General features: G+C 48.7%; 1 protein-coding gene and 1 long non-coding RNA gene across 3 annotated transcripts in view; one reads left to right on the top strand and one right to left on the bottom strand.

Annotated features, from left to right (window-relative positions):
• LOC141047648 (uncharacterized) overlaps positions 1–25,632 on the top strand; it is a 45,395-nt gene that overhangs the window by 4,061 nt on the left and 15,702 nt on the right. The gene's annotated exons all lie outside the window — the stretch shown is intronic.
• Positions 19,826–25,632, bottom strand: part of CIITA (class II major histocompatibility complex transactivator) — a 150,474-nt gene continuing 144,667 nt past the window's right edge. For both annotated transcript variants that reach the window (XM_073542846.1, XM_073542847.1), the window contains exon 22: positions 19,826–23,749. In XM_073542846.1, coding sequence (XP_073398947.1) covers positions 23,746–23,749 — 4 coding nt within the window. In that variant the 3' untranslated portion in view covers positions 19,826–23,745. The remainder of the gene's footprint in view (positions 23,750–25,632) is intronic.

The following is a 25,632-nucleotide window of genomic DNA, read 5'->3' as shown; positions in this document are numbered from 1 at the left end:
AGGCAGGACGACTGGGCATCCTTGCTGCCGTGGGCAGAGTTCGCTTTGAACAATGCTGTGGCTGACTCCACCGGTCAGACCCCATTCCTCCTAAATTACTGTCAGCATCCGCGCGTCTCTGTGCCCATGCCCGTGTCATCCACCGACTCCAGGGTGGCAGACTGGGCGGTGGAGGCACGCGACATTTGGGATCGCACCCAGGATGCTATCCGGGCTTCCAAGGAGAGAATAAGGACCTCCGCTGACGCACACCGGCGCCCTGCTCCGACTTTTGCCCCTGGCGACTTGGTGTGGCTCTCCGCCCGAAACATCAGGCTGCGGGTAGAGTCTGCTAAGTTCGCACCGCGCTACATTTGCCCCTTCAAGGTTCTTGAGCAGATCAGCTCTGTGGTCTACCGTCTGGCCCTTCCACCACACTTGGCTATCTTAGATACATTCCACGTGTCCCTCCTTAAGCCTGTTCACGTGTCCCGGTTCTCCAAGTCATCTGCCGGGACATCAGACTTGTCTTTGGACGAGTTTGAGGTCAATGCCATCGTGGGATGCAAGGTGATGCGGGGCAAAAAGTTTTATTTGGTGGATTGGAAAGGTCATGGTCCAGAGGCTCGGACCTGGGAGCCAGTGGAGAACATCCACGCTCCTCTTCTCATTGCGGAGTTTGAGTGCAGCGAGGCTCAAGGGGGAGGGGGCCCTAGGAGGGGGGGTAATGTTAGGCGTTGGATTTCTGTCCCTGCACAGCGAGCATCCCGAGCCTTACTTCCAGCGGTCTCCCATTCCTCTCCAGCCGCAGAGGAGGTTGCTCAGCAAACTCGTCGGTCCAGGCGCTCTGCCCAGACCAGCTCCGTGGGTTTGCTTGCTGCTGCCACCTCTGGCGCAGCTATGACAATACATGCTGCTCAGCAGCGAGATTCTCCAGGGACTAAGTCCCCATGTCGGGCCAATGAGCATGCCCTTGGAGTGATCTCCCATTGGAGATCGAAGGTCACATGCTCAGGTCCTGCTCCTGTTCGGATTGGCCCATCAGAGAAGCCAGGAAGGTCCCGGACGTTTGCGGCTATAAAAGGTTCGCATGGCCGCTCGGATAAGACTGTATTGACAGACTCTGTGGAGTGAGTGATGTATTCACGCATGAATGTCTCTGGTGAATGACTCATTAAGAAACCCCTACCCTTGGTACGCATGTGTAGTGCAGCCTAGCCTGCTAGCGCCCAGGCTTAGGCGTAGGTAGGACAGAGGTTGAGTCAGGCATCAGTCCTCACCAGGGACTCGGCACGCCTCAGTGCACGTGCTCCATAGCCAACGTCTATAGCGGCGTTCGCGGTAGCGACGCCGCGTGTTCAGTGGGCCTAGAAGGACTCTAGTGCACTCTTTTGGCCGGGCTCTGTGAGCTTAACAGGCTCTGGCATTTACGTTCAGCGGTTGTGCGGCTCTGTGCATTAACAGTTTGCCCCTGTTCACATTGGGTGGCGTAACCCACGTGTGACTGGTTTCACACCGCTTAACTCTTCCACCATTACTTAGCAGCAGTGTACCACCTTTGCACGGTGGACCCCGGGCTGCAAACGCACCTACTATTTTTTTATAATTTGGTGCGTTCCGCCAGCCCTAACACAAATACACAGGCTCTCAGCCAAACAGGAGTCCAAATACAGAGATCGCAGCCCAACTGGAGCCCAAATACAGAGATCTTGGCCCAACAGGAGCCCAAATACAGATGTTAGGCGTCGGGTTCCTGGAACTGCACAGCGGGAATCCAGAGCCTTGCATTCAGCGGTCTCCGATTCTCCGCCGACCGCTCAAGAGCCTGCACAGCAGTCCCGGCGTGCCAGACATCCTGCTCAGACCAGTTTTGTGGGTCTGGCTGTTGCTGCCACCTCTGGGCCAGTGATTGCATTGCAGGCTGCCCTGCAGCAAACCATTCCAGAGGCTAAGTCCCTCTGTCGTTACACTGAGCATGCTCACGAGACGATCTCCCATTGGAGATTAGGAGTCACGTGCTCAGGTCCTTCTCCAGATCTGATTGGTCCATCTCAGAGATCTGGAAGCTTCCGGAAGGTCCCGGCTATAAAACGTTCGCATGGCCGCTCGGCCATGCGCTAGTATAGACTCTAATTGCTATCTGTGTGAATGATGATGGATGCATGTGCCTGCGAATGACTCATTAAGATCCCCTCCCTCTGATATTATGTGTGTGGGTGTCATGTCGGACGCTGTTCACACCACAGCATCCGGCAGGCAGAGGTAGTTCCACCTCCAGCCACTATAGCCTCAGTGGCGCCGGCCTGATCTTCAGGCTCTCGGGGGTTAATCCTGCTGGAGACCAGGTTGGATGGTTAGTCACGCCCACGGTCTTTAAATAGTCATACTGGCATATGGGCGTCGCCGATTATAGCTTGTGTTTCATACCAAGTGGTTCCGGTCTGGAGTGGAGGTGTTCAAGAGAGAGAGATTCATATCTGGTGTCGTATGATCCGTCGTTATCCTTTCTCCTTCCCATATTTGTGTTTAGTTGTGCCCTGTTCACATTACTGTTTATTCCTGTGTGTGTGCGGCGCAGTGCAGTTTAAGTTCTCCCTGTCTGTCATTATTTGTGTGGGAGCTTTGGTGGTGACTTCTCACTGGGTGGAGGGTGGAGGGTTAAGTGCAGGGCTGAGCAGGAGATAAGGAAAGGTCGGAGGCTCAGGCATTTGCACCTTCAGCAAAAACCCTGGGTTGAGGGTCAGACAGGGTTTCCCCTAGTAAAGGGACACCACAGGGGCCCCGGGTATTTCAGCCTTAGTTGAACTAAGCCCCCGTGACATTATAATCGGCCCACATTTTTTCAGGAGTCCATGGATCCATTAGATTCCATAACCCGCCAGTTGGCGGCGCTGTCCATACAGGTCTCCGAGTTGAATGGGGCAGTTCAGCAGCAGGGCCTGATAGTAGCAAAGGTGCAAACGGCATCTGCAGGTATCGGTGCAGAGCCGAAGTTTCCGCTGCCAGAACGATTTTCAGGCGTTCGCAGCAAATTTGTCGTATTTCGGGAGGCCTGCAAATTATACTTCCGCATGCGGCCAATATCCTCAGGTAATGAGGCCCAGCGAGTAGGGCTGGTGTTGTCATTACTGAGTGGTGACCCCCAAGCATGGGCATTTTCCTTACCACCTGACTCTGCTACATTTCATTCGGTCGATAATGTTTTTTCTGCCCTCGGGCTCATTTACGATGACCCTGACCGACTGGCTCTAGCGGAATCTAAAATCCGCGCCCTCCGCCAGGGGGAGCGCTTGGCAGAAGACTATTGTTCGGAATTTCGCCGCTGGGCTGTAGACACACAGTGGAATGACCCAGCACTGCGGAGCCAGTTTATTCATGGGGTATCAGGGAGGGTGAAACAAGCCCTCCTGATGTATGAGACTCCGGCATCATTGGAGTCTGCCATGAGTTTGGTGATATGTATTGATCGCCGTTTTCGTCAGGGGGCACAGGAGACGCTACCTCTGGGGGAAAACAGAGGTGCAGGTGTGGTTGAAGTAGATGAGTCCCCTGAACCTATGCAGATTGCTGGCGTGGCACAGGTTCAGCCTCGCGCTCCGGGAGTCCGGAAGTCCGGAGCATGTTTCTACTGTGGTAAAGGAGGTCATTATGTTAACGTTTGCCCGGTACTACCTAAGAGGGTCACACCGGCGGAAAACTGTTAAGCTCAGAGGGTATGGAGGAGACCCAACTGAGCGTATGCATATCCTCCATGATGGTATCTCAATGTATGCTCCCTGCCAAGGTTATTATCGCTGGCAGAGAGCTACCTATATCAGTGTTTGTGGATAGCGGTTCCGCCACCAATCTCATAGATGAGGAGTTTGCACACACCGCCGGGTTTAAGATTGAAAAACTTCCTCACCCCATACAGGTGGTGACCATTAATGCTGTTCCCCTCCCTCAAGGGGAGATTACTGAGTTTGTGGCAGAGGTGAAACTCCACATTGGGGTCCTACATTCTGAGTCGGTTACATGTAGGGTCCTCCGTAATCTCCCAGCTCAAATGGTCCTGGGTTTTCCATGGCTGTCCAGGCACAACCCGGTAATTGATTGGAAAACTCAGGACATAGTACAATGGAGTGGTTTCTGCCAAGACAATTGCTTGGCCACATGTGTGTCCGCCGTGACGCCCAGCCTGCCGGAGGCTTTGCAGGATTTCGCGGATGTTTTCTCTGAGAAGGGTTGCTCAGAACTGCCTCCACATAGAGCCTATGACTGTGCTATTAGGTTAAAACCCAGGGCCAAATTACCTAAGGCCAGGATGTTTAATATTTCTGGTCCTGAGAGACAAGCTCTGAAAGACTACATCGCGGAGAGTCTGAGCAAAGGTCACATCCGGCCTTCATCCTCGCCTGTAGCCGCGGGGTTTTTCTTCATTAAGAAGAAAGATGGGGGGTTACGCCCGTGTCTGGATTTCCGAGAGTTAAACCAGATTACTATCCGTGATCCCTACCCAATGCCGTTGATCCCGGATTTGTTCAACCAGGTAGCGGGGGCAAAATGGTTTTCCAAGCTGGACCTCAGGGGGGCGTATAACCTCATAAGGGTCCGTCAGGGGGATGAGTGGAAGACGGCGTTTAACACTCCTGAGGGTCATTTTGAGAGTCTGGTTATGCCGTTTGGGTTGACCACCGCGCCTGCCGTTTTCCAACATTTTATTAATGATGTCTTTGCTCATGTCCTGGGGAGATTTGTGATTGTATACCTGGATGATATCCTCATTTATTCTAGCGATCGGGACACTCATTTAGAGCATGTCAGGCAGGTGTTACAGCTTCTCCGTGAGAATAAGCTCTATGCTAAGCTGGAAAAATGTTTATTTTTTGTCCAGGAGTTGCCCTTTTTGGGATATATTGTGTCCGCAGCTGGTTTTAAAATGGACACCGCTAAGGTGCAAGCGGTGTTGCAATGGGAGAGGCCGGAGAGTCTGAAAGCACTCCAGCGGTTCCTTGGGTTTGCGAATTATTATAGGAAATTTATAAAACACTTTTCGACTGTCGCCAAACCGCTCACGGACATGACAAAAAAGGGTGCCGATCTGGCGAACTGGCCTGAGGTGGCTATACGTGCATTTGAGCGTCTGAAGAATAGTTTTGCTTCAGCCCCCATTCTGGTGCAACCAGACGTGTCTAAACCTTTTGTGGTAGAGGTTGATGCGTCGGAGGTGGGAGTGGGGGCAGTACTGTCTCAAGGCTCGTCCTTGAGCGAGATGCATCCATGCGCCTACTTCTCCAAGAAGTTGTCGCCGGCCGAACGGAATTATGATATCGGCAACAGGGAGTTGTTGGCCATCAAACTGGCTTTTGAGGAATGGCGACACTTCTTGGAGGGGGCGGCTCACCAGGTCACAGTTATCACCGACCATAAGAATCTGCTCTACCTGGAGTCGGCCAAGCGTCTGTCTCCTAGGCAGGCTCGCTGGGCATTGTTTTTTACTCGTTTCAATTTTCTTGTGACGTACCGTCCCGGGGCTAAAAACACCAAGGCGGATGCTTTGTCTAGGTGTTTTCCGGGGGGAGAACCTCGGGAAGAGCCGGTACCCATCCTCCAGAAAGGGGTAGTGGTCTCGGCTCTCACGACTGAGGTAGAGGCGGAGATTGCCGAGGCCCAAGAGGAGGTACCACCAGGACTTCCCGCCAACAAATCATTTGTACCCCTGCATCTTCGGCCTAAGGTGTTGAAGGAACACCACGATTCGGTACTGGCTGGTCACCCAGGGGTGAAGGGCACCTTAGAGCTGGTATCGCGTCGTTTCGGGTGGCCCAAAATCCGGCAGGACGTGGTCTCGTACGTGGCAGCTTGCATCACGTGCGCTAGGGCTAAGTCACCCCGAACCCGTCCTGCTGGCACGCTACAGCCTCTGGGGGTACCCAATAGGCCATGGACAGAAATCTCCATGGATTTTATCACTGACTTGCCAGCCTCGGCAGGGAACACGGTCATCCTGGTGGTGGTTGACCGTTTTTCAAAGATGGCGCATTTTGTGGCGTTGTCCTCTTTGCCCAATGCTAAGACGTTGGCTCAGGTATTTGTGAAGGAGGTGGTCAGACTCCACGGAGTACCGTCTGACATAGTATCTGATAGGGGTACGCAATTTGTGGCGAGGTTTTGGAAAGCTTTTTGCTCAAGGTTGGGGATCAAGTTGTCACATTCATCGGCGTTTCATCCACAGTCTAATGGACAAACTGAGCGCATGAACCAAAATCTAGAACAGTATTTACGATGCTTTGTGTCCGACAACCAGGAGGAGTGGTCTACTTTCCTTCCACTGGCCGAATTCGCATTAAATAATCACCGCCAAGAGTCATCAGGAGAGTCTCCATTCTTTTGTGTGTACGGTCAACATCCTCAGTTTTGTACCTTACGTCAGGGTGACTCCGGGGGTGTCCCGGAGGAGGATCAGCTAGGAGCCCAATTGTCATCAGTCTGGAGGCGGGTGAAACAGCGTTTGAGCATGAGTGCCAGGTACAAACGGGTGGCTGACAGTAGACGCGTGCCAGGTCCGGACCTGTGTGTGGGTGAATGGGTGTGGTTAGCTACGAAGAACATAAAACTCAAAATCCCTTCTTTAAAACTGGGTCCAAGGTTTATTGGGCCTTTTAGGATTTCTGCCATCATTAACCCAGTAGCTTATCGGTTGGAACTTCCCGCGGTGTACAGGATACACAACGTGTTTCACAGGGCTTTATTGAAAAAGGTGGTAGGCTTGGTGAACACGACGCCGATGCCACCTCCAGTCATGGTGGATGGCGAGTTAGAGTTCGAGGTCGCCAAGGTAGTGGACTCTCGAGTAGTACGCCGTACTCTTCAGTATTTGGTGCACTGGCGGGGGTATGGTCCAGAGGAGAGGTCTTGGGTTCCAGCCTCAGACATACATGCGGATCGGCTGGTCAGTTCTTTTCACCGTCGTCATCCGGACAAGCCGGGTCCTATGAGTCTTGAGGGCCCTGGGGTCCCTCGTAGAAGACGGGGTACTGTCATGTCGGACGCTGTTCACACCACAGCATCCGGCAGGCAGAGGTAGTTCCACCTCCAGCCACTATAGCCTCAGTGGCGCCGGCCTGATCTTCAGGCTCTCGGGGGTTAATCCTGCTGGAGACCAGGTTGGATGGTTAGTCACGCCCACGGTCTTTAAATAGTCATACTGGCATATGGGCGTCGCCGATTATAGCTTGTGTTTCATACCAAGTGGTTCCGGTCTGGAGTGGAGGTGTTCAAGAGAGAGAGATTCATATCTGGTGTCGTATGATCCGTCGTTATCCTTTCTCCTTCCCATATTTGTGTTTAGTTGTGCCCTGTTCACATTACTGTTTATTCCTGTGTGTGCGCGGCGCAGTGCAGTTTAAGTTCTCCCTGTCTGTCATTATTTGTGTGGGAGCTTTGGTGGTGACTTCTCACTGGGTGGAGGGTGGAGGGTTAAGTGCAGGGCTGAGCAGGAGATAAGGAAAGGTCGGAGGCTCAGGCATTTGCACCTTCAGCAAAAACCCTGGGTTGAGGGTCAGACAGGGTTTCCCCTAGTAAAGGGACACCACAGGGGCCCCGGGTATTTCAGCCTTAGTTGAACTAAGCCCCCGTGACATTGGGTAGGTATTTAGTCATAGAGTCAGCACCGGTCAGTGGCACGCTGCAGGCCACAGTGCACATCTCACAGCACTAGCGTCCAACAGTGCGCCCCCTCTTGGGCATTGTCGTATTGCGGCTGAGTCAGTCGCCATGCTACAGTCAGCAGCACTTGTTGGCGTCCGCAGTAGCGATGCCGCATGCATGGTAGGTCTAGACGGACATCGCCCTGAGTCTTGGGCCTAGTCCTGTGACCATATACCGTGTATGCACACCGCTGAGACCTGTGAGGTCAACAGGCTCAGCATTTATGTTTATGTCTTAGGTGTCTCTGTGATATTAACAGAGCTCGCCTGCGCACGCCGGGTGACGTTCAACCCGCTTGTGTCATACCGCCATATTGTGCGTCTGCCATTATATAGCAGCAGTTTAACACCCCTGCACAGTGGACCCCGGGCGGCGAACACACTTTCTGTTGTCAGGAGCCCCGCACTGCACTTGCTCACTGAGCCAGTGCGGGTGTCCTGAGTACAAAGACAGTGCTCAAAGATACCTGTGGAGCAGGGTAGCAGCGGTGACGATGCATGCTTCAGAGTATCAGGACCTGAAGCACATGACTGCTGGGGGCGTGGCCTAAGCTCCACAGATCTGGGAGCTGCAGGGAAACTCCTAGAAAGGTAACTACAGGACAATGTTACCAAGGGGCATAGATAGAGACAGAAACCATATGAAGCCAGGCTCAAAGCATGAGATCGCACGACAGTACCAAAGGGTTAGACAGAATGGATAGTCAGGACGTAGCAATAGGTCAGAAAACCAGAACGGGCAATAGACGGTACAATAGGGACAAACTGTAACAGAGTAACAATAGCCAAGCCAGGAGGTCAGAACCGGAGACGACAATAGCACCAAAGCGAGAGACGGAGTACAGAGTGAGGGAACAGGCCGGGTCATACACGGGAAGCAAACAAGCAACGCAGAATACACGCACACCAGGGGTCAGACACACCAGAACAACAGTATAGCTGACAGAGAACCCTGGTAAAGAGTGAGTATAAATACCCCTCCCAGATTCAGAAAGAGGCCATGAACACTTAACCCTGTGAGTGCAGGGCAAGAACCCTGTTCAAACCATGACATCTATTTAATATTTAGTGCGTTCCGCCGTCCCTAACAACAGAGATCTAGTCCAACAGGAGCCCAAATACATGATCTCTCGGCCCAATAGGATCCCAAATACACGAGCTCTCAGCCCAACAGGAGCCCAAATACACAAGCTCTCGGCCCAACAGGAGCCCAAATACAGAGATCTTGGCCCAACAGGAGCCCAAATACACGAGCTCTCGGCCCAACAGGAGCACAAATACACGACCTCTGAGCCCAACAGGAGCCCAAATACAGAGATCTCAGCCCAACAGGAGCCAAAATACACGAGCTCTCAGCCCAACAGGAGCCAAAATAGAGATCTTAGCCCAACAGGTGCCCAAATAGATGAGCTCTCAGCCCAACAGGAGCCCAAATACAGAGACGTTAGCCCAATAGGAGCCCAAATACAGAGATCTCAGCCCAACAGGAGCCCAAATGTACGAGCTCTCGGCCCAACAGGAGCCCAAATGTACGAGCTCTCGGCCCAACAGGAGCCCAAATGTACGAGCTCTCGGCCCAACAGGAGACCAAACACAGAGATCTCAGCCCAACAGGAGCCGAAATACACGAGCTCTCTGCCCAACAGGAGCCCAAATACACGAGCTGTCTGCCCAACAGGAGCCCAAATACACGAGCTGTCTGCCCAACAGGAGCCCAAATACACGAGCTCTCGGCCCAACAGGAGCCCAAATGTACGAGCTCTCGGCCCAACAGGAGACCAAACACAGAGATCTCAGCCCAACAGGAGCCGAAATACACGAGCTCTCTGCCCAACAGGAGCCCAAATACACGAGCTGTCTGCCCAACAGGAGCCCAAATACACAAGCTCTCGGCCCAACAGGAGCCCAAATGTACGAGCTCTCGGCCCAACAGGAGACCAAACACAGAGATCTCAGCCCAACCGGAGCCCAAATACACGAGCTGTCTGCCCAACAGGAGCCCAAATACACGAGCTGTCTGCCCAACAGGAGCCCAAATACACAAGCTCTCGGCCCAACAGGAGCCCAAATGTACGAGCTCTCGGCCCAACAGGAGACCAAACACAGAGATCTCAGCCCAACAGGAGCCGAAATACACGAGCTCTCTGCCCAACAGGAGCCCAAATACACGAGCTCTCTGCCCAACAGGAGCCCAAATACACGAGCTGTCTGCCCAACAGGAGCCCAAATACACGAGCTGTCTGCCCAACAGGAGCCCAAATACACAAGCTCTCGGCCCAACAGGAGCCCAAATACACAGATCTCGGCCCAACAGGTACCCAAATACAGAGATCTCAGCCCAACAGGAGCCCAAATACAGAGATTTCAGTCCAACAGGTGCCCAAATACAGAGATCTTAGCCCAACAGGAGCCCAAATACACGAGCTCTCGGCCCAACAGGAGCCCAAATGCACGAGCTCTCGGCCCAACAGGAGCCCAAATACATGAGCTCTCGGCCCAACAGGAGCCCAAATACATGAGCTCTCGGCCCAACAGGAGCCCAAATGCACGAGCTCTCGGCCCAACAGGAGCCCAAATGCACGAGCTCTCAGCCCAACAGGAGCCCAAATACATGAGCTCTCGGCCCAACAGGAGCCCAAATACATGAGCTCTCGGCCCAACAGGAGCCTAAATACACAAGCTCTCGGCCCAACAGGAGCCCAAATACATGAGCTCTCGGCCCAACAGGTACCCAAATACAGAGATCTCAGGCCAACAGGTGCCCAAATACAGAGATCTCAGCCCAACAGGAGCCCAAATACAGAGATCTCAGTCCAACAGGTGCCCAAACACAGAGATCTTAGCCCAACAGGAGCCCAAATACACAAGCTCTCAGCCCAAATACAGAGATCGTAGCCCAACAGGAGCCCAAATACACAAGCTCTCAGCCCAACAGGAACCAAAGTACACGAGCTCTCAGCCCAACAGGAGCCCAAATACAGAGATTTTAGCCCAACAGGAGCCCAAATAGATGAGCTCTCAGCCCAACAGGAGCCCAAATACAGAGACCTTAGCCCAATAGGAGCCCAAATACATAGATCTCAGCCCAACAGGAGCCCAAATACATGAGCTCTCAGCCCAACAGGAGCCAAAATACACGAGCTCTCAGCCCAACAGGAGCCCAAATACACAAGCTCTCAGCCCAACAGGAGCCCAAATACAGAGATCTTAGCCCAACAGGAGCCCAAATACATGAGCTCTCAGCCCAACAGGAGCCAAAATACACGAGCTCTCAGACCAACAGGAGCCCAAATACATAGATCTTAGCCCAACAGGAGCCCAAATACAGAGATCTCAGCCCAACAGGTGCCCAAATACAGAGATCGCAGCCTAACAGGAGCCCAAATACATGAGACCTCAGCCCAACAGGTGCCCAAATACAGAGATCTCAGCCCTAAAGGAGTCCAAATACATGAGCTCTCAGCCCAACAGGAGACAAAATACACAAGCTCTCAGACCAACAGGAGCCCAAATACAGAGATCTTAGCCCAACAGGAGCCCAAATACAGAGATCTCAGCCCAACAGGTGCTGAAATAGAGATCTCAGCCCAATAGGAGTCCAAATACATGAGCTGTCAGCCCAACAGGAGTCCAAATGCATGAGCTCTCAGCCCAACAGGTGCCTAAATCCATGAGCTCTCAGCCCAACATTAGCCACAAAACACGAGTGTTATGAATGGGCACCGAGTTGGATAGCTGGTCCAAGCTAAGCCACAGAAAACCAGAGGTTGGTAACCAAGCGGATGCAGACCCCTGATCCTGTCCACACAACTAGCAGTAGCCGTGGAGTGTGCCTACGATGATCCTAGATGCCTCGGCACAGCCGGAGAGCTAACTAAGCCTAAAGCAAGAAAGGGGAAATTTAAACTGCCCCGGAGCAGACCCCAAAGGAATAGATAGCCCCCAAACAAATATTGTTGGTGAGACAAGATGAAAACACAAACGCAGGCAGAAAAATAGACTGAGCAAACAATGGGGCCCAAACTGACTAGACAGGACAGGAAAGACACTGTCTGCAATCACGCAAAAAACCCTGCAAAAAGTCCAACACGTCTGATGCACAAAAACACTGAAGTCGCATGACTTCGCCCCCACTATATCAGCACTCTGGTATGTTCTGAAAGCAAAGCAAAAAGAGTCCAATATAACGGGACAAAACAAACTGGCACATGTAGTAACATATGGGCGGTGATTCAGCACAGCCCCAGCCAGAGCTGGCTGACCCGCACAAAGCAGAGATAAACAAAACCAGGTCAAATGCAAACAGAATAACAAATGAACCACTTAGCTGAACCATGCAGGGAAAGAGCAGGCGACATCACACGTAGAAGGCACAGGAAGAAAATCAGCAGGGTTAGAGGGAGTCAGCTGTCTTAAATCCCAATCAGAAACCCCAGATCTCCAATCGTCTTCCTCATCTGGTGGCAAGCCTCTGTCAATCAGATCAGCTCCACTACCTCCAGTAACCACCAGAGGGAGTCCAGGAAGAGAACGCGCAACCCCTCTGTCAATCTGACCAGCTCCACTACGTTCAGTAATCACCAGAGGGAAGCCAGAGAAAGAATTCACAACACAAAAGCTTTTAGCCCAACAGGTTCCCAAATACAGAGCTCTCAGCCCAACAGGTGCCCAAACAGAGATCTCGGCACAACAGGTGCCCAAATACAGTAATCTCAGCCCAACAGATGCCCAAATACAGAAATCTCAGCCCAACAGGAGCCCACTTACATGAGCTCTCAGCCCAACAGGGGCCTTAGTACAGAGATCTCAGCCCCACAGGAGCCCGAATACAGAGATCTCAGCCCAACAGTAACCCAAAGACATTTGATCTTAGCCCAACAGGGGCTCAAAGACATCAGATCACAGCCCGACAGGAACACAAATAGTTGAACTCAGCGTAACCGGAACCAAAATACATGAGCTCTCAGCCCAACAGGTGCCCAAATACAAAGATCTCAGCCCAACAGGAGCCCAAATACATGAGCTCTCAGCCTAACAGGTGCTCAAATCCATGAGCTCTCAGCCCAACATTAGCCCCAATACATGAGCTTTTAGCCCAACAGGTGCCTAAATTCAGACTTCTCAGTCCAACAGGTGCCGCAACAGAGATCTCTGTACAACAGGTGCCCAAATACAGTTTTCTCAGCCCAACAGATGCCCAATTACTTGAGCTCTCAGCCCAAAAGAAGACATTTGATCTTATCCCAACAGGGCCTCAAAGACATCAGATCACAGTCCAATGGAACAAATAGTTGAACTCAGCCCAACAGGAGCCAAAATACATAAGCTCTCAGCCCAACAGATGCCCAGATACTGAGCTCTCAGCCCAACAGGTGCCCAAATACAGAGATCTCAGCCCAAAAGGAGCCCAAATACACAAGCTCTCAGCCCAAAAGAAGCCCAAATACACTAGCTCTCAGCCTAACAGGTGCCCAAATCCATTAGCTCTCAGCCCAACATTAGCCCCAATACACAATCTTTTAGCCCAACTGGTGCCCAAATACAAAGCTCTCAGTCCAACAGGTGCCCCACCAGAGAACTCAGCCCAACAGGTGTCCAAATACAGAAATATCAGCCCTACAGGAGCCCAATTACATGAACTCTCAGCCTAACAGGAACCCAAGTACAGAGATCTCAGCCCAACAGGAACCCAAAGACATTTGATCTTAGCCCAACAGGGGCTCAAAGACATCAGATCACAGCCCGACAGTAACACAAACAGTTGAACTCAGTGTAACAGGAACCAAAATACATGGGATCTCAGCTCAACCGGTGCCCAAATATAGAAATCTCAGCCCAACAGGAGTCCAAATACAGAAATCTCAGCCCAACAGGATCCCAAATATAGAAATCTCAGCTCAACAGGAGCCCAAAGAAATGAGATCTCAGCCCAACAGGAGCCTAAATGCAGAAATCGCAGCCCAACAGGAGCCCAAATACAGAAATCTCAGCTCAACAGGACCCCAAATATGTCAGATCACAGCCCAACAGGAACACAAATAGTTGAACTCAGCATATCAGAAACCAAAATACATGAGCTCTCAGCCCAACAGGTGCCCAAATACATGAAATTTAGACAACAGGAGCCCAAATGCTTGAAATCCTAGCGCAACATGAGCCTTGGAGCCCAAAATTATCATATCACAGCCCAGGATGATCCCTAATGCACATAGATATGATGAAGTTCCCCTGTACTACTAAAATTTAAGAAGGGCCTGGATGCCTTTCTTGAAAAGTATAATGTTCAAGGTATGTAAACTAGATTCCTTGATAGGGCGTTGATCCAGGGAGCTAGTCTGATTGCCGTATGTGTTTGCTGCATGGGTTTTTTTGCCTTCCTCTGGATCAACATGTTAGGCTATGGACTGAACTAGATGGACTTAAAGTCTCCCTTCAACCTTCAGTACTATGTTACTATGTAACAGCAATTTGGCCTGGGGTGACCGCTGTGACAAACAACTCTCCAAACACATGCAATCTGCTCCTTATCAGCAGGAGGATTAATTAACCCCTTACTATTTTGTCCTTTATTAAGTAGTACGGTATAAAATCATTTTTCATTCCCACCTTTCTAAAAGCCACGGCTTTCCTATTTTCTCATAGATATCTCTTGCAGCACATGTTGTCTTTTAATAAGATCTTTTCCTTTTTAATATTAATGTGAATGTCACGCCGTTCCGACATACTCACCCGGCCTCCGCTCCCACGCCGCCTCTGCATACTCACCCGGCCATCGCTCCCACGCCGCAGCCCCTCGCCGCCCGACAGCCACGGCGGTCACCTCTGACAGGCGCGCGGCCGACGGCGTCTCTGCATGCAATGCGCATGCACCATAGGCCGCGCCTCCCTTCTGCTTCTTGTGCTCCGGCTATGCCCTGACCCGGAAGCACCCCCCTGACCAATGGCAGACCAGACAGGGGCATATTAGGCCGCTTTCCCCTGAGGGAGGCGCCTGATCATTGTGTTTCCTAGCACACTGGGCCTCGCCTCTTCGTGTGCTCTCTGCAGTCTCACAGTCCCGTTCTCGTGTGCTCCCTGCAGCAGCCTCGCAGTCCTGCTATCCGTGTCCCCTGCTGTACTCCAGTCCTGCCTCCGGTGTTCCTGTTCCATCCTGCTTCAGTCCTTCCATCCTACTCCAGTCCTGCCTCTGGTGTTCCTGTTCCATCCTACTCCAGTCCTTCCATCCTACTCCAATTCTGTCTCCTGTGTTTCTGCTCCAGCCATCCCTCCACGTTCCAGTCTACAGTCTTACTCCACTCCTGTCTCCTGTGTTCCAGCTCTGTCCTGTCATCTACACTTCAGTCCCACACTCCTACTCCAGTCCATCCTGAGCCGCCCCTCTCGGTACCGGCTACCGTGGTGCTTGAACCCTTGGGCCTGCTCCTAACGGCCCCTGTATAGGGGTCAGTTCCACCTGGCAGCTCGCCCGGGGCCCCTCGGTGCCACGGCCCAGAGGGTCCACTCCTGGAGATTCCGGCTCCAGACCAGCCACGCTAACAGTACGATCAGGCCAGATGGTCCTTATTTTTCACCCGATTTGACTTCGAGCTCCGTTTCCGTCCCGGCAACAAAAATACCAACGCTGACGCTCTGTCCAGGGTCTTCCAGCGACACGAAACCACGGAGGAACCCTCGCATATCATTGACCCCACTAGGATCATCACAGTGGCTCCAGTGAACTGGCTTGCTCCTTCTGGCAAAACGCTTGTGCCTGAGAACCTCAAGCGAAAAGTCTTCCTATGGGGGCACTCCTCCAAACTGGCCGGCCATGCCCGGAGTAAGAAGACACTGGATCTTATCGCGCGTCACTACTGGTGGCTCACTCTTCGCCAAGATGTACTCGATTTTGTGGTTTCTTGTCCATCCTGTGCAAAAAACAAAGTGCCACGAAGACCTCCGCCCGGCTTGTTGCTGCCGTTGCCCGTCCCTGCGGTCCCTTGGGAAAACATCACCATGGATTTCATCACCGACCTACCCTGTTCTTCTGGCTGCACAGACATCTTGGTGGTGGTGGATCGTTTTTCCAAGATGGCCCACTTCGTCACTCTGCCCGGTCTCCCCTCGGCTCCGGAGCTGGCCAAAGTCTTCATCCCCCAAATCTTCAGACTCCATGGACTACTTCAACGCATTGTGTCTGACCGAGGTGTTCAGTTCACCTCCAAGTTCTGGCAATCACTTTGTAAGCTCATGAATGTTTCCCTTGACTTCTCTTCGGCCTACCATCCACAGTCCAATGGGCAGGTGGAGCGTACCAACCAGACGTTGACTGGGTACCTACGTCATTTCTCCAACGCCGACCAGAACCATTGGGTTGACTTACTTCCCTGGGCAGAGTTCGCTTACAACAACCATGCTGGCGAGTCCTCGGCCAAGTCTCCGTTTTCATTGTGTTCGGCAGACATCCTGGTGTTCCCCTTCCAATAACCCCTGCCTCCGAGGTACCCGCGGCCAACGCTTTGTCCTCCGAATTTGCCAAGGTTTGGGCCGAGACCAACATGTCACTCAAGAGGTCCGTTGATCGGATGAAGAATTATGCTGACAAGCAGAGATTGGATCCTCCACCCTATTGTGTCGGGGACAAGGTTTTGCTCTCATCCAAATTCATCCGGTTGAAACTGCCCTCCTACAAGTTGGGGCCACGATACATCGGTCCGTTTGAAATTCTTGGACGTATCAACGAAGTCGCCTACAAATTGAGGTTGCCTGCTTCGCTCCGGGTCCCGAACACCTTCCACGTCTCTCTCCTGAAACCTGTGGTGCTGAATCGCTTCCATTCCTTGCCTGATTCCGGTCCTCAGCCGGTGGGTGCCGATGATGTCTTTGAAGTGGAGGACATTATCGCCATGAAGAAGGTTAGAGGTAGGAAATTTTTTCTTGCTGACTGGAAGGGCTTTGGTCCTGAGGAGAGATCCTGGGAACCTCGGGAGAATATCAATGCTCCCCATATCCTCAAGAGATTTCTTGCTAATCTCCGGGGAGGGTGGCTTAGGGTAGGGGGTACTGTCACGCCGTTCCGACATACTCACCCGGCCTCCGCTCCCACGCCGCCTCTGCATACTCACGCGGCCATCACTCCCACGCCGCAGCCCCTCGCCGCCCGACAGCCACGGCGGTCACCTCTGACTGGCGAGCGGCCGACAGCGTCTCTGCATGCAATGCGCATGCGCCATAGGCCATGGCCCTGCCTCCCTTCTGCTTCTTGTGCTCCGGCTATGCCCTGACCCGGAAGCACCCCCTGACCAATGGCAGACCAGACAGGGGCATATCAGGCCGCTTCCCCCTGAGGGAGGCACCTGATCGTTGTGTTTCTTAGCACACTGGGCCTCGCCTCTTCGTGTGCTCTCTGCAGTCTCACAGTCCCGTTCTCGTGTGCTCCCTGCAGCAGCCTCGCAGTCCTGCTATCCGTGTCCCCTGCTGTACTCCAGTCCTGCCTCCGGTGTTCCTGTTCCATCCTGCTCCAGTCCTTCCATCCTACTCCAGTCCTGCCTCCGGTGTTCCTGTTCCATCCTGCTCCAATCCTTCCGTCCTACTCCAGTCCTGCCTCCGGTGTTCCTGTTCCATCCTGCTCCAGTCCTTCCGTCCTACTCCAGTCCTGCCTCCGGTGTTCCTGTTCCATCCTGCTCCAGTCCTTCCATCCTACTCCAGTCCTGCCTACGGTATTCCTGTTCCATCCTGCTCCAGTCTTTCCATCCTACTCCAATCCAGTCTCCTGTGTTCCTGCTCCAGCCGTCCCTCCACGTTCCAGTCTACAGTCTTACTCCACTCCTGTCTCCTGTGTTCCAGCTCTGTCCTGTCATCTACACTTCAGTCCCACACTCCTACTCCAGTCCATCCTGAGCCGCCCCTCTCGGTACCGGCTACCGTGGTACTCGAACCCCTGGGCCTGCTCCTAACGGTCCCTGTATAGGGGTCGGTTCCACCTGGCAGCTCGTTCGGGGCCCCTCGGTGCCACGGCCCAGAGGGTCCACTTCTGGAGATTCCGGCTCCAGACCAGCCACGCTAACAGTGAATAGCTACCTTGAATTCTCCGGTAATCATTACCCTGAAATAGATCAGAAATATACCCTGTGGACAATACTGGCATATTTGCAAGACTTGTACATCAGATAAAAGATTTTACAAATGAATCTGATTTACCGGTACTACTTTGAAAAAGGGTTACCCAAATAAAATCCTTATAGCTGCATTTAATAGTACAAAAAATGAAAACAAGAATTGTTTAAAAATAATAAAAAAATCTGACAAAATTAAACATTGACAAGAACTGTAATAAACCCAAACATAATTTTTCTATATTTTTTAACATCACACAAAAATATCAGAAAAATTCTGCCTAAATATTGGTCTGATATCAAAAGTGATCCTGCAATCTTCAGTATGTAGGGAGAACAATACAATGTATTAGATGCAGTATTAATAAGCAGAGATACGATATCAATAATGGAATTAATTAGCTGATCGAGAAACATTACAATGGAGCATAAACCCAACAATTCCACAAATTATGTGACTACATTAGAACCAACACCCGATTACACACAAAGTAGATTCCAGAAATTAATCGTGAATCATATTAGATATTTTGAATTATCGGTTCTTGTTACCAGAGGGATTAAATGGAACTGTGGAGATCACAAGGTGGCAAATTAATAAAATATATAGTAAAATTGATATTAAATTCATATGTAGAAATCATTGTTTTTAAATTGCGACCCCCTGCCAATATGTTATGTTTAGGATTCCATATACACTTTGTTTTCAGTTATATATATAGCGGCATGTGAAATAATTGCCAATGATTTTCACCTGGTTTCAGGATTTTTCAGGGCTTTTTGCACCTCTCTTTCGTGTTGTCAATACTTTTTCCCAGTGTTATTTCTCATTATTACACAGAATTTATATACATCTACGGGTTGATTTCTTTGCCTGTGTGGATTGGATGGGTCGTAACTGGCATCTGATAAGAATTTCATGTCAATAGCTCCTTTGGAAATGTAAACTATGCCCTGTGAGTGCTTTCCCCAGCATGGTTGTGCTTTTCTCTGCAGCTTGGCTGTCTCATTTCTACTGTAGGCTTCGCTGCTTTTACAGTATACAGCATTTATTTTTCACCATTGATCCACCATGTGTTCTGAGGAAGGCCAATTAGGCCGAAACGTCAACGCTTTATTTTATGTGGATCCTTCTGTTTCTTCTATTTGTGCAATATATTATTTCAACATTGAAAAGGAGTACCAAGTTCTATGTTACTCTATGTCCTATGAGGAACGGTTAAAGAATCTGGGAATGTTTAGCTTGCAAAGAAGAAGGCTAAGAGGAGACTTAATAGCTGGCTACAAATATCTGTAGTTCTGTCACAGTGCAGAGGGATCATCATTATTCTCATTTGCACATGGAACCACGAGACCCAATGGAATGAAACTGAAAGGGAGAAGCTAAAGATTAGATATCAGAAAACTAGTTTTGACAGTGAGGGTGATCAATGAGTGGAACAGGCTGCCACAAGAGGTGGTGAGTTCTGCTTCAATGGAAGTCTTCAAACAAAGGCTGGACAGACATCTGTCTGAGATGGTTTAGGAATCCTGCATTGGAGCAGGGGGTTGGACACGATGACCCTGGAGGTCCTTTCCAACTCTAACATCCTAGGATTCTATGATTTACTTATAAAATTGGTGATGTGTTCAATACTTATGTCACCCGCTATATATTCAATGCTTGCATACATCTTAGTGCTTACAGAGTGCTGCTGTATGCTTTTGTTTGACTAATGTGTATGGGCAGACTCTCCTGCGACAGTGTTGGCCGAGAGGAATGATCGGGTAGTTTGGAGACAGACACACAATCCTTTTGTTTTGCGGCTAGATCAGCCATCGCCAGTCCATGGGATTTGGGAGACATTGCACATTCAGTCCGCTCTCTATGGTGTATGTGAACCTTCAGAGTCAAACTACGAAGACTCATCTCTCTATGCCGTAGTAGCTTTAGTCATATGTAACTGGAGGTGAATTAGAGCCGTGTACCTAGTGTATCTCTTTTCTTCATTTCTAGGGACGGATCGTTGGATGCTTTATTTTTCGGGGAAATTGGATAGAAGGTTATAGAGGCGCCACACAGCACAGTTAATTGATAAAAACCTTTATTTAAAAAAAAGAAATCTTTTATCACACAGTTAAAAAAAACAATTCTAAAAGTAACCTGTTATTATACATTCTGAGAACATAAAACCATTGACTTCAGTACGGCGACAAAATCAGAAATAACACAATAAAAAACTGAAATAACACCTGCAGACAGAAAACTAACAGACCCTGACCATCCCCGCCACCATTCTCCGGTTGGCGCTGCCATCTTACGGTTTTGTTGCATCGCTGCTGTACACGGCCTGCTGGCATCTGTGCCAAGGCTATAAAGTGCACTTTATACTTCTGTGTCACCTTGGTTAGGAAGAGTGTAAGAACTAATGTTAATGTTTTGATCATTTTGCTCCTGAAGGCATGAAAATTTGGTGCCGATAAAATAATTCATCACAAAAGATCAAATGTGGAATGCAACACATTTTTCAATGGAAGCAACTTGGAATGGAAACCATTAATGATGGCTGACCGGTCACAGCAGGCTGCTGTGCTCTATCCCAAGTCACTTATATGTTTGGCTACCATAGAAAATAGATGGTCGGCCGCGTTGATGTGAGAGTTGCAAACACACTGCTGCCCATATAGCCTTAGGGCTCGTGCAGACAAGTATTTGCGATCCGACAAAACATCAGATCACACTCGGACTGATATTATTATATGGGTCCATGCACATGTCCAATTTTTTACTCGGATCGATTTGCAAAGAAAATCGCAGAATGCACGATTTGCATCTGATATTCGGATCACACTCAGCCGTGCAGGTCCAATAAGTTGGTGGACAATAAATTGGACCACACTCGGATGACACCTCCATTGGCGTGGTGGATGTACTCTGATACAATTTCAATAGACATCACTTCTATACAGCTTTGTGTTTTCATTACATGCCATCATCAAAGCTTAATTTACAACACTCTATGTCCCCTACAATATAGGTTGACATAAATGGAAGTCTGATTGTCAAGACGTTTGTATGGGATTTTATTTCTCAATCACATTTGAAATATCTGGAAATGCAGTCTCCAAATAAACATCAAAAGTCTTTTGTCGGTATTCCCAAACCTTAAAGGAGTTTTCCTGCAAACAAAAGTTTCTTTTAATCAATAGATCTTGGAATAATAATAAATTCCACAATTGGATGTGTTTATAATAAATGTTCCTGTGATGAGATAATCTTTTGCGATTCCATGCATTCCTGTCTATATACTCTCTTTTGCTTCCCCCCCCGCCCAGGAGACCTATGCGGTCCTGTCTGTATCCTCTCTTTTGCTTCCTCCCCTGCCCAGGAGACCCATGCGGTCCTGTCTGTATACTCTCTTTTACTTCCTTTTCTGCCAAACAGTCCTGTTTGTATACTCTTTTTGCTTCCTCGCCTGCCCAGGAGACCCAAGCAGTCCTGTCTGTATCCTCTCTTTTGCTTCCTCCCCTGCCCAGGAGACCCATACGGTCCTGTCTGTATCCTCTCTTTTGCTTCCTTCCCTGCCCAGGACCCATGCTGTCCTGTATGTATACTCTCTTTTACTTCTTCCCCTGCCCAGGAGACCCATGCTGTCCTGGCTGTATATTCTTACTTTCTCCCCTGACCAGGAGACCCATGCTGTAATGTCTGTATACTCTCTTTTGCTTCCTCCCCTACCCAGGAGCTGTGGTATGATCAGACCATGTTCCTGCACGGTCAGACACGGCCATTACACAGCACACAGCAGGGGCACATTTATAAGATTATCTCTGCACAGGGACAATTTTTTAAAAAACATCCAATTGTGGAAATTATTATTATTCCAAGACCTATCGATTAAAATGAACTTTTGTTTGTGTGACAACCCCTTTAAGGATTTTTTTTCAGCACAGGCATAAGGGAAAGATTGTCAGTTGACAAAGGTGCATATGAGAAATTCACATTTTAAAGCAGCAGATAAAAGGACAAACACACAAAACTTATTTACAAATCTATACAATATAGTGCAAACAGAATATTACAGTGCATAAAATGCCCCTCATGGTTAATTAAAATCAGAACTATAACCTCCCTGTGTGTGAAAAATGTTCCAAATGAATGCTGTAAAATTAAAACCTTAAAGCACTTTTACAAGGGTATAAAAAATAAAAGTAGAAGTAAAAAAAACAAACAAACAAAACATGCATTACCCATCTATGAAATGCAGCACCTATAGGTGACTACGGAAGCCATTCTGAGGCCACAGTGGCGATGTTAGCATACATCACACTGGCTGTCAAAGAGTAACCATCATTTTCATTTCTATTTCATAAATCAATATTGCACATGAAAATCAGTAAGATCTGCCTCTTTCTTCTCCAGGACTGATCTTTTACTCTAAACTCCGTATTTCTAAGATAAGAGGTGACAATTGGTGCCCATAAGATTCTATGGGGAAGGAAATGAGGAGGAGCTAGAGTCAGGCACAGATATTCTGCTGCAAGTTCTCCTGAAATGACAGTCACACTTTAAGGCCATTGAAGACAACGCATACGCGCGATTGGTCAGTGTAGCCTCAGTCGCCAGTGCCAAAATTGCACCAACACCAATCTTAATTTTAATAATAAAGATCCTGATAGAAGTAAAAAACCTTACCAACATTTGTTCAAAAATTACATTTAACACAAAATCCTGATTTAAACAATACGTCATTTTCTGACGACACATTCTCTTAAAGTCTTTGGCTGTCAGATTCCTAAAAGTCAATATTATTAAGGCTTCCATTACAATTTCCCCTCGTATTTTCACCAAATTTTATCAAGTACTTGTGCACAATTATACAGCCACACTGCCTGAAGCCGGGGATTCACTGTGAATTTTGACGCACAATTTCTTACAACAGCCTATTATTTTAAAGTCCTTCCCCCCAATTCCATTGTGCAGTACCTATGAAAAAGGGGTTACATACATAATAAATATAAAACTGGTTCAGAGGGGGAGAGGACCCTGCCCTCACAGGCTTACTATCTTCTTTGTGTGCCTGCAGGATTTACTAAAGCTTTCTCAGTCCCTGAGTAATGCAATACATAGTAGACAGGGAGGAGGGGTGTGAAGGTGCAGGGAGGAAGAGTGTGCAAGGAAGAAGGATGTGCAGGTGAAGGGGGGAAGGGTGTGCAGGTGCAGGGAGGAAGGGCATGTGAATGCAGGGAGGAAGAGTGTGCAGGTAGGAAGGGTTGTGTAGGTGCAGGACAGGGGGATGTGCAGTTGCAGGGAGGAAGGATTGTAGGGGTGTGCAAGGAAGAGGGGTGTGCAGGTGCAGTCTCTCTTTTTGCTTACATTAAGAGGCGAGATGGAGTGGTAGTGAGGGGAACACCTGATCGCCTCATAGTGATAACCAGAAAAGAGCCGCCAACAAGGCAGGCTTGGAAAGGGATGAAAATGGGCAAACAACAGTATGCTGGTAGAATTACTTCTTACATTGGAATTCAATTGTACAAATTAGGCAAGTTTGGTCTCATCACAGCTGGAGTCTATCTGCTGAGTATAAGGAGAGCATAAAAGGGGGGCACTTTTGGAAACTAAGAAAATCATGGTAATTTTGAATAACAAAAAAGGAGTAAAACACAACCCGACAACTCAATGCCCGGTCTGCGGGTGATCTCCTTCCTCTTTATGGAATATGCTCTTTAGACCCAGATGATAACATGTCGATTTCTTCTCCAATTTCTCTTATTGAAGATATTAATGTGCTTTTTATTTTTAGCCTTTCAGCAGGTAACACAGGGTCATCTGACCTTACCCCTTCATTTCCCCACAGTAATATTAGTCTTCTTATTGCATGAATGCGGAAACATGTGTCAGTTTGGCCACGTGTGCAATTCCCTATGGTAGAAGTGGTGCAGATGCTGAGCCAACACCCTTCCAAAATCATTAGTAGGAATAGATTTTCTTTACTTTTCTTCATTTCTCACCTGCAAAAAAAAAAAATACAGAAATAAAATAAATGCTGTGAAATTACTTGTACAAAAAAAACAATCCTTAAAAGATACTTTATTGACCAATCATTAAAAAGTTTTCAAAACTTCAAAAAACAGGCAAACAAAAATAGGCTTATTGCTGATTTTCAAAATCCAGCCACAAACACTAGAGAGTCGTTCCAATGTCAGGTAGATGGTCACAAACCTATTTGTCCCTATAGGGCCCTATATCTCTCTCCTACCTGACAGCGGAGGTTGGCACCCTCTTGATACGCAAATGGCGCCCCCGCTCCTCGGCGGCTCTCCCTAATCACCCTGTTGACTCCTATGTAAATAACATCAGCTTGGAGTACAACAGATGGCCGGGAACAAGAATATAATAGATAATAACCCCATGCCACAAACCACCAAGACAAAAATGTAAGGAATAGTAACTGGAAAAAACTCTAATTTTTGGCAGATTTGTAAACATTTGCTTTGGGAGGAAAAGGGGTCTAAATAACCCTATTTAGGTGTCTCCCTGCCTGACAGCGGAGCTTTTACACCCTACGTTACTCTGGTGCCCCCGCTCCACGTGGGCTGACCCTTACTGACCCCTACACTTCTCACCCAAAAAGAGGAAAGAGGGTGTCAGATCATATGGCCAAGGGAGACAGGGGTAATAACTTAGAATTATCCCTGAAAAAATCCCCCCCAAAGACAAAAAATGTTTTATTAATAAAAAATGTATCTGCAAACCGATGTATACAGTGTACGGGATAATAGTGCATTAGCAAAGGCAGTTGCAAGTAAAGGGGGCAAGATATCAATCAGAACAGATACACAATCATTTAAATGTTCTTAAGCAGCATTAATGTACATTTCTCACATCACAGAACGCTGCGATTACCTCTAATCCCCAACAACACATTTTTCATATTGCATCATGCCCAAAACCATGAGCCATTGATCGCTCAGGCTCAACATTGCACTGTCCCAAAAAAAAAAAAAAAAAATCAGCAAATTAACAAATAAGTAAGGACTTAGCTCATGGCCACTGAAAAATCACCTCAATATATATAGTAGGCGGGGTGATAGTACTTTGACAAAGGCAGTTTCAAATAAAGGGGGTAAGGTATCAATCAAAACAGATATACAACCATCTGAGTATTCTTAAACAGCAATAATAAACATTTCTCAAATCACCAACCGCTGCTATTACCTCTAATCCCCCATAACAGCATATTTTCATATTGCTTCATGCCCAAAAACAATAAGCCATTGATCACCCGGCTCAAATTGCACTATCCCCAAGTATTAAATCAACAAAATTGGCAAATATGTAAGAACTTAGCTCATGGCCAATGAAAAATCGCCTCGACGCGTTTCCCTCCCGTAAAAGGAGTTCATCAGGAGGCCCATGATGTATTATGAATGCTCCCTCCGAGCATCAGATGTCATGCCTGCAACCAGCATCAATGATGATACCTGCAACCATGATCATGAGCTAAGTTCTTACATATTTGTCAATTTTGTTGATTTAATACTTGGGGATAGTGCAATTTGAGCCGGGTGACCAATGGCTTATTGTTTTTGGGCATGAAGCAATATGAAAATATGCTGTTATGGGGGATTAGAGGTAATAGCAGTGGTTGGTGATTTGAGAAATGTTTATTATTGCTGTTTAAGAATACTCAGATGGTTGTATATCTGTTTTGATTGATACCTTACCCCCTTTATTTGAAACTGCCTTTGTCAAAGTACTATCACCCCGCCTACTATATATATTGAGGTGATTTTTCAGTGGCCATGAGCTAAGTCCTTACATATTTGTTCATTTGCTGATTTTTTTTTTTTTTTGGGACAGTGCAATGTTGAGCCTGAGCGATCAATGGCTC

The sequence above is a fragment of the Dendrobates tinctorius genome, unplaced genomic scaffold (genome assembly GCF_039654945.1).
Source record: "Dendrobates tinctorius isolate UK_male_01 unplaced genomic scaffold, ASM3965494v1 ptg000129l, whole genome shotgun sequence".
In the NCBI taxonomy this organism is placed as follows: domain Eukaryota; kingdom Metazoa; phylum Chordata; class Amphibia; order Anura; family Dendrobatidae; genus Dendrobates; species Dendrobates tinctorius.
Note: the sequence above shows the minus strand (reverse complement) of the source record. Positions and strands in the feature narration are given on the sequence as shown.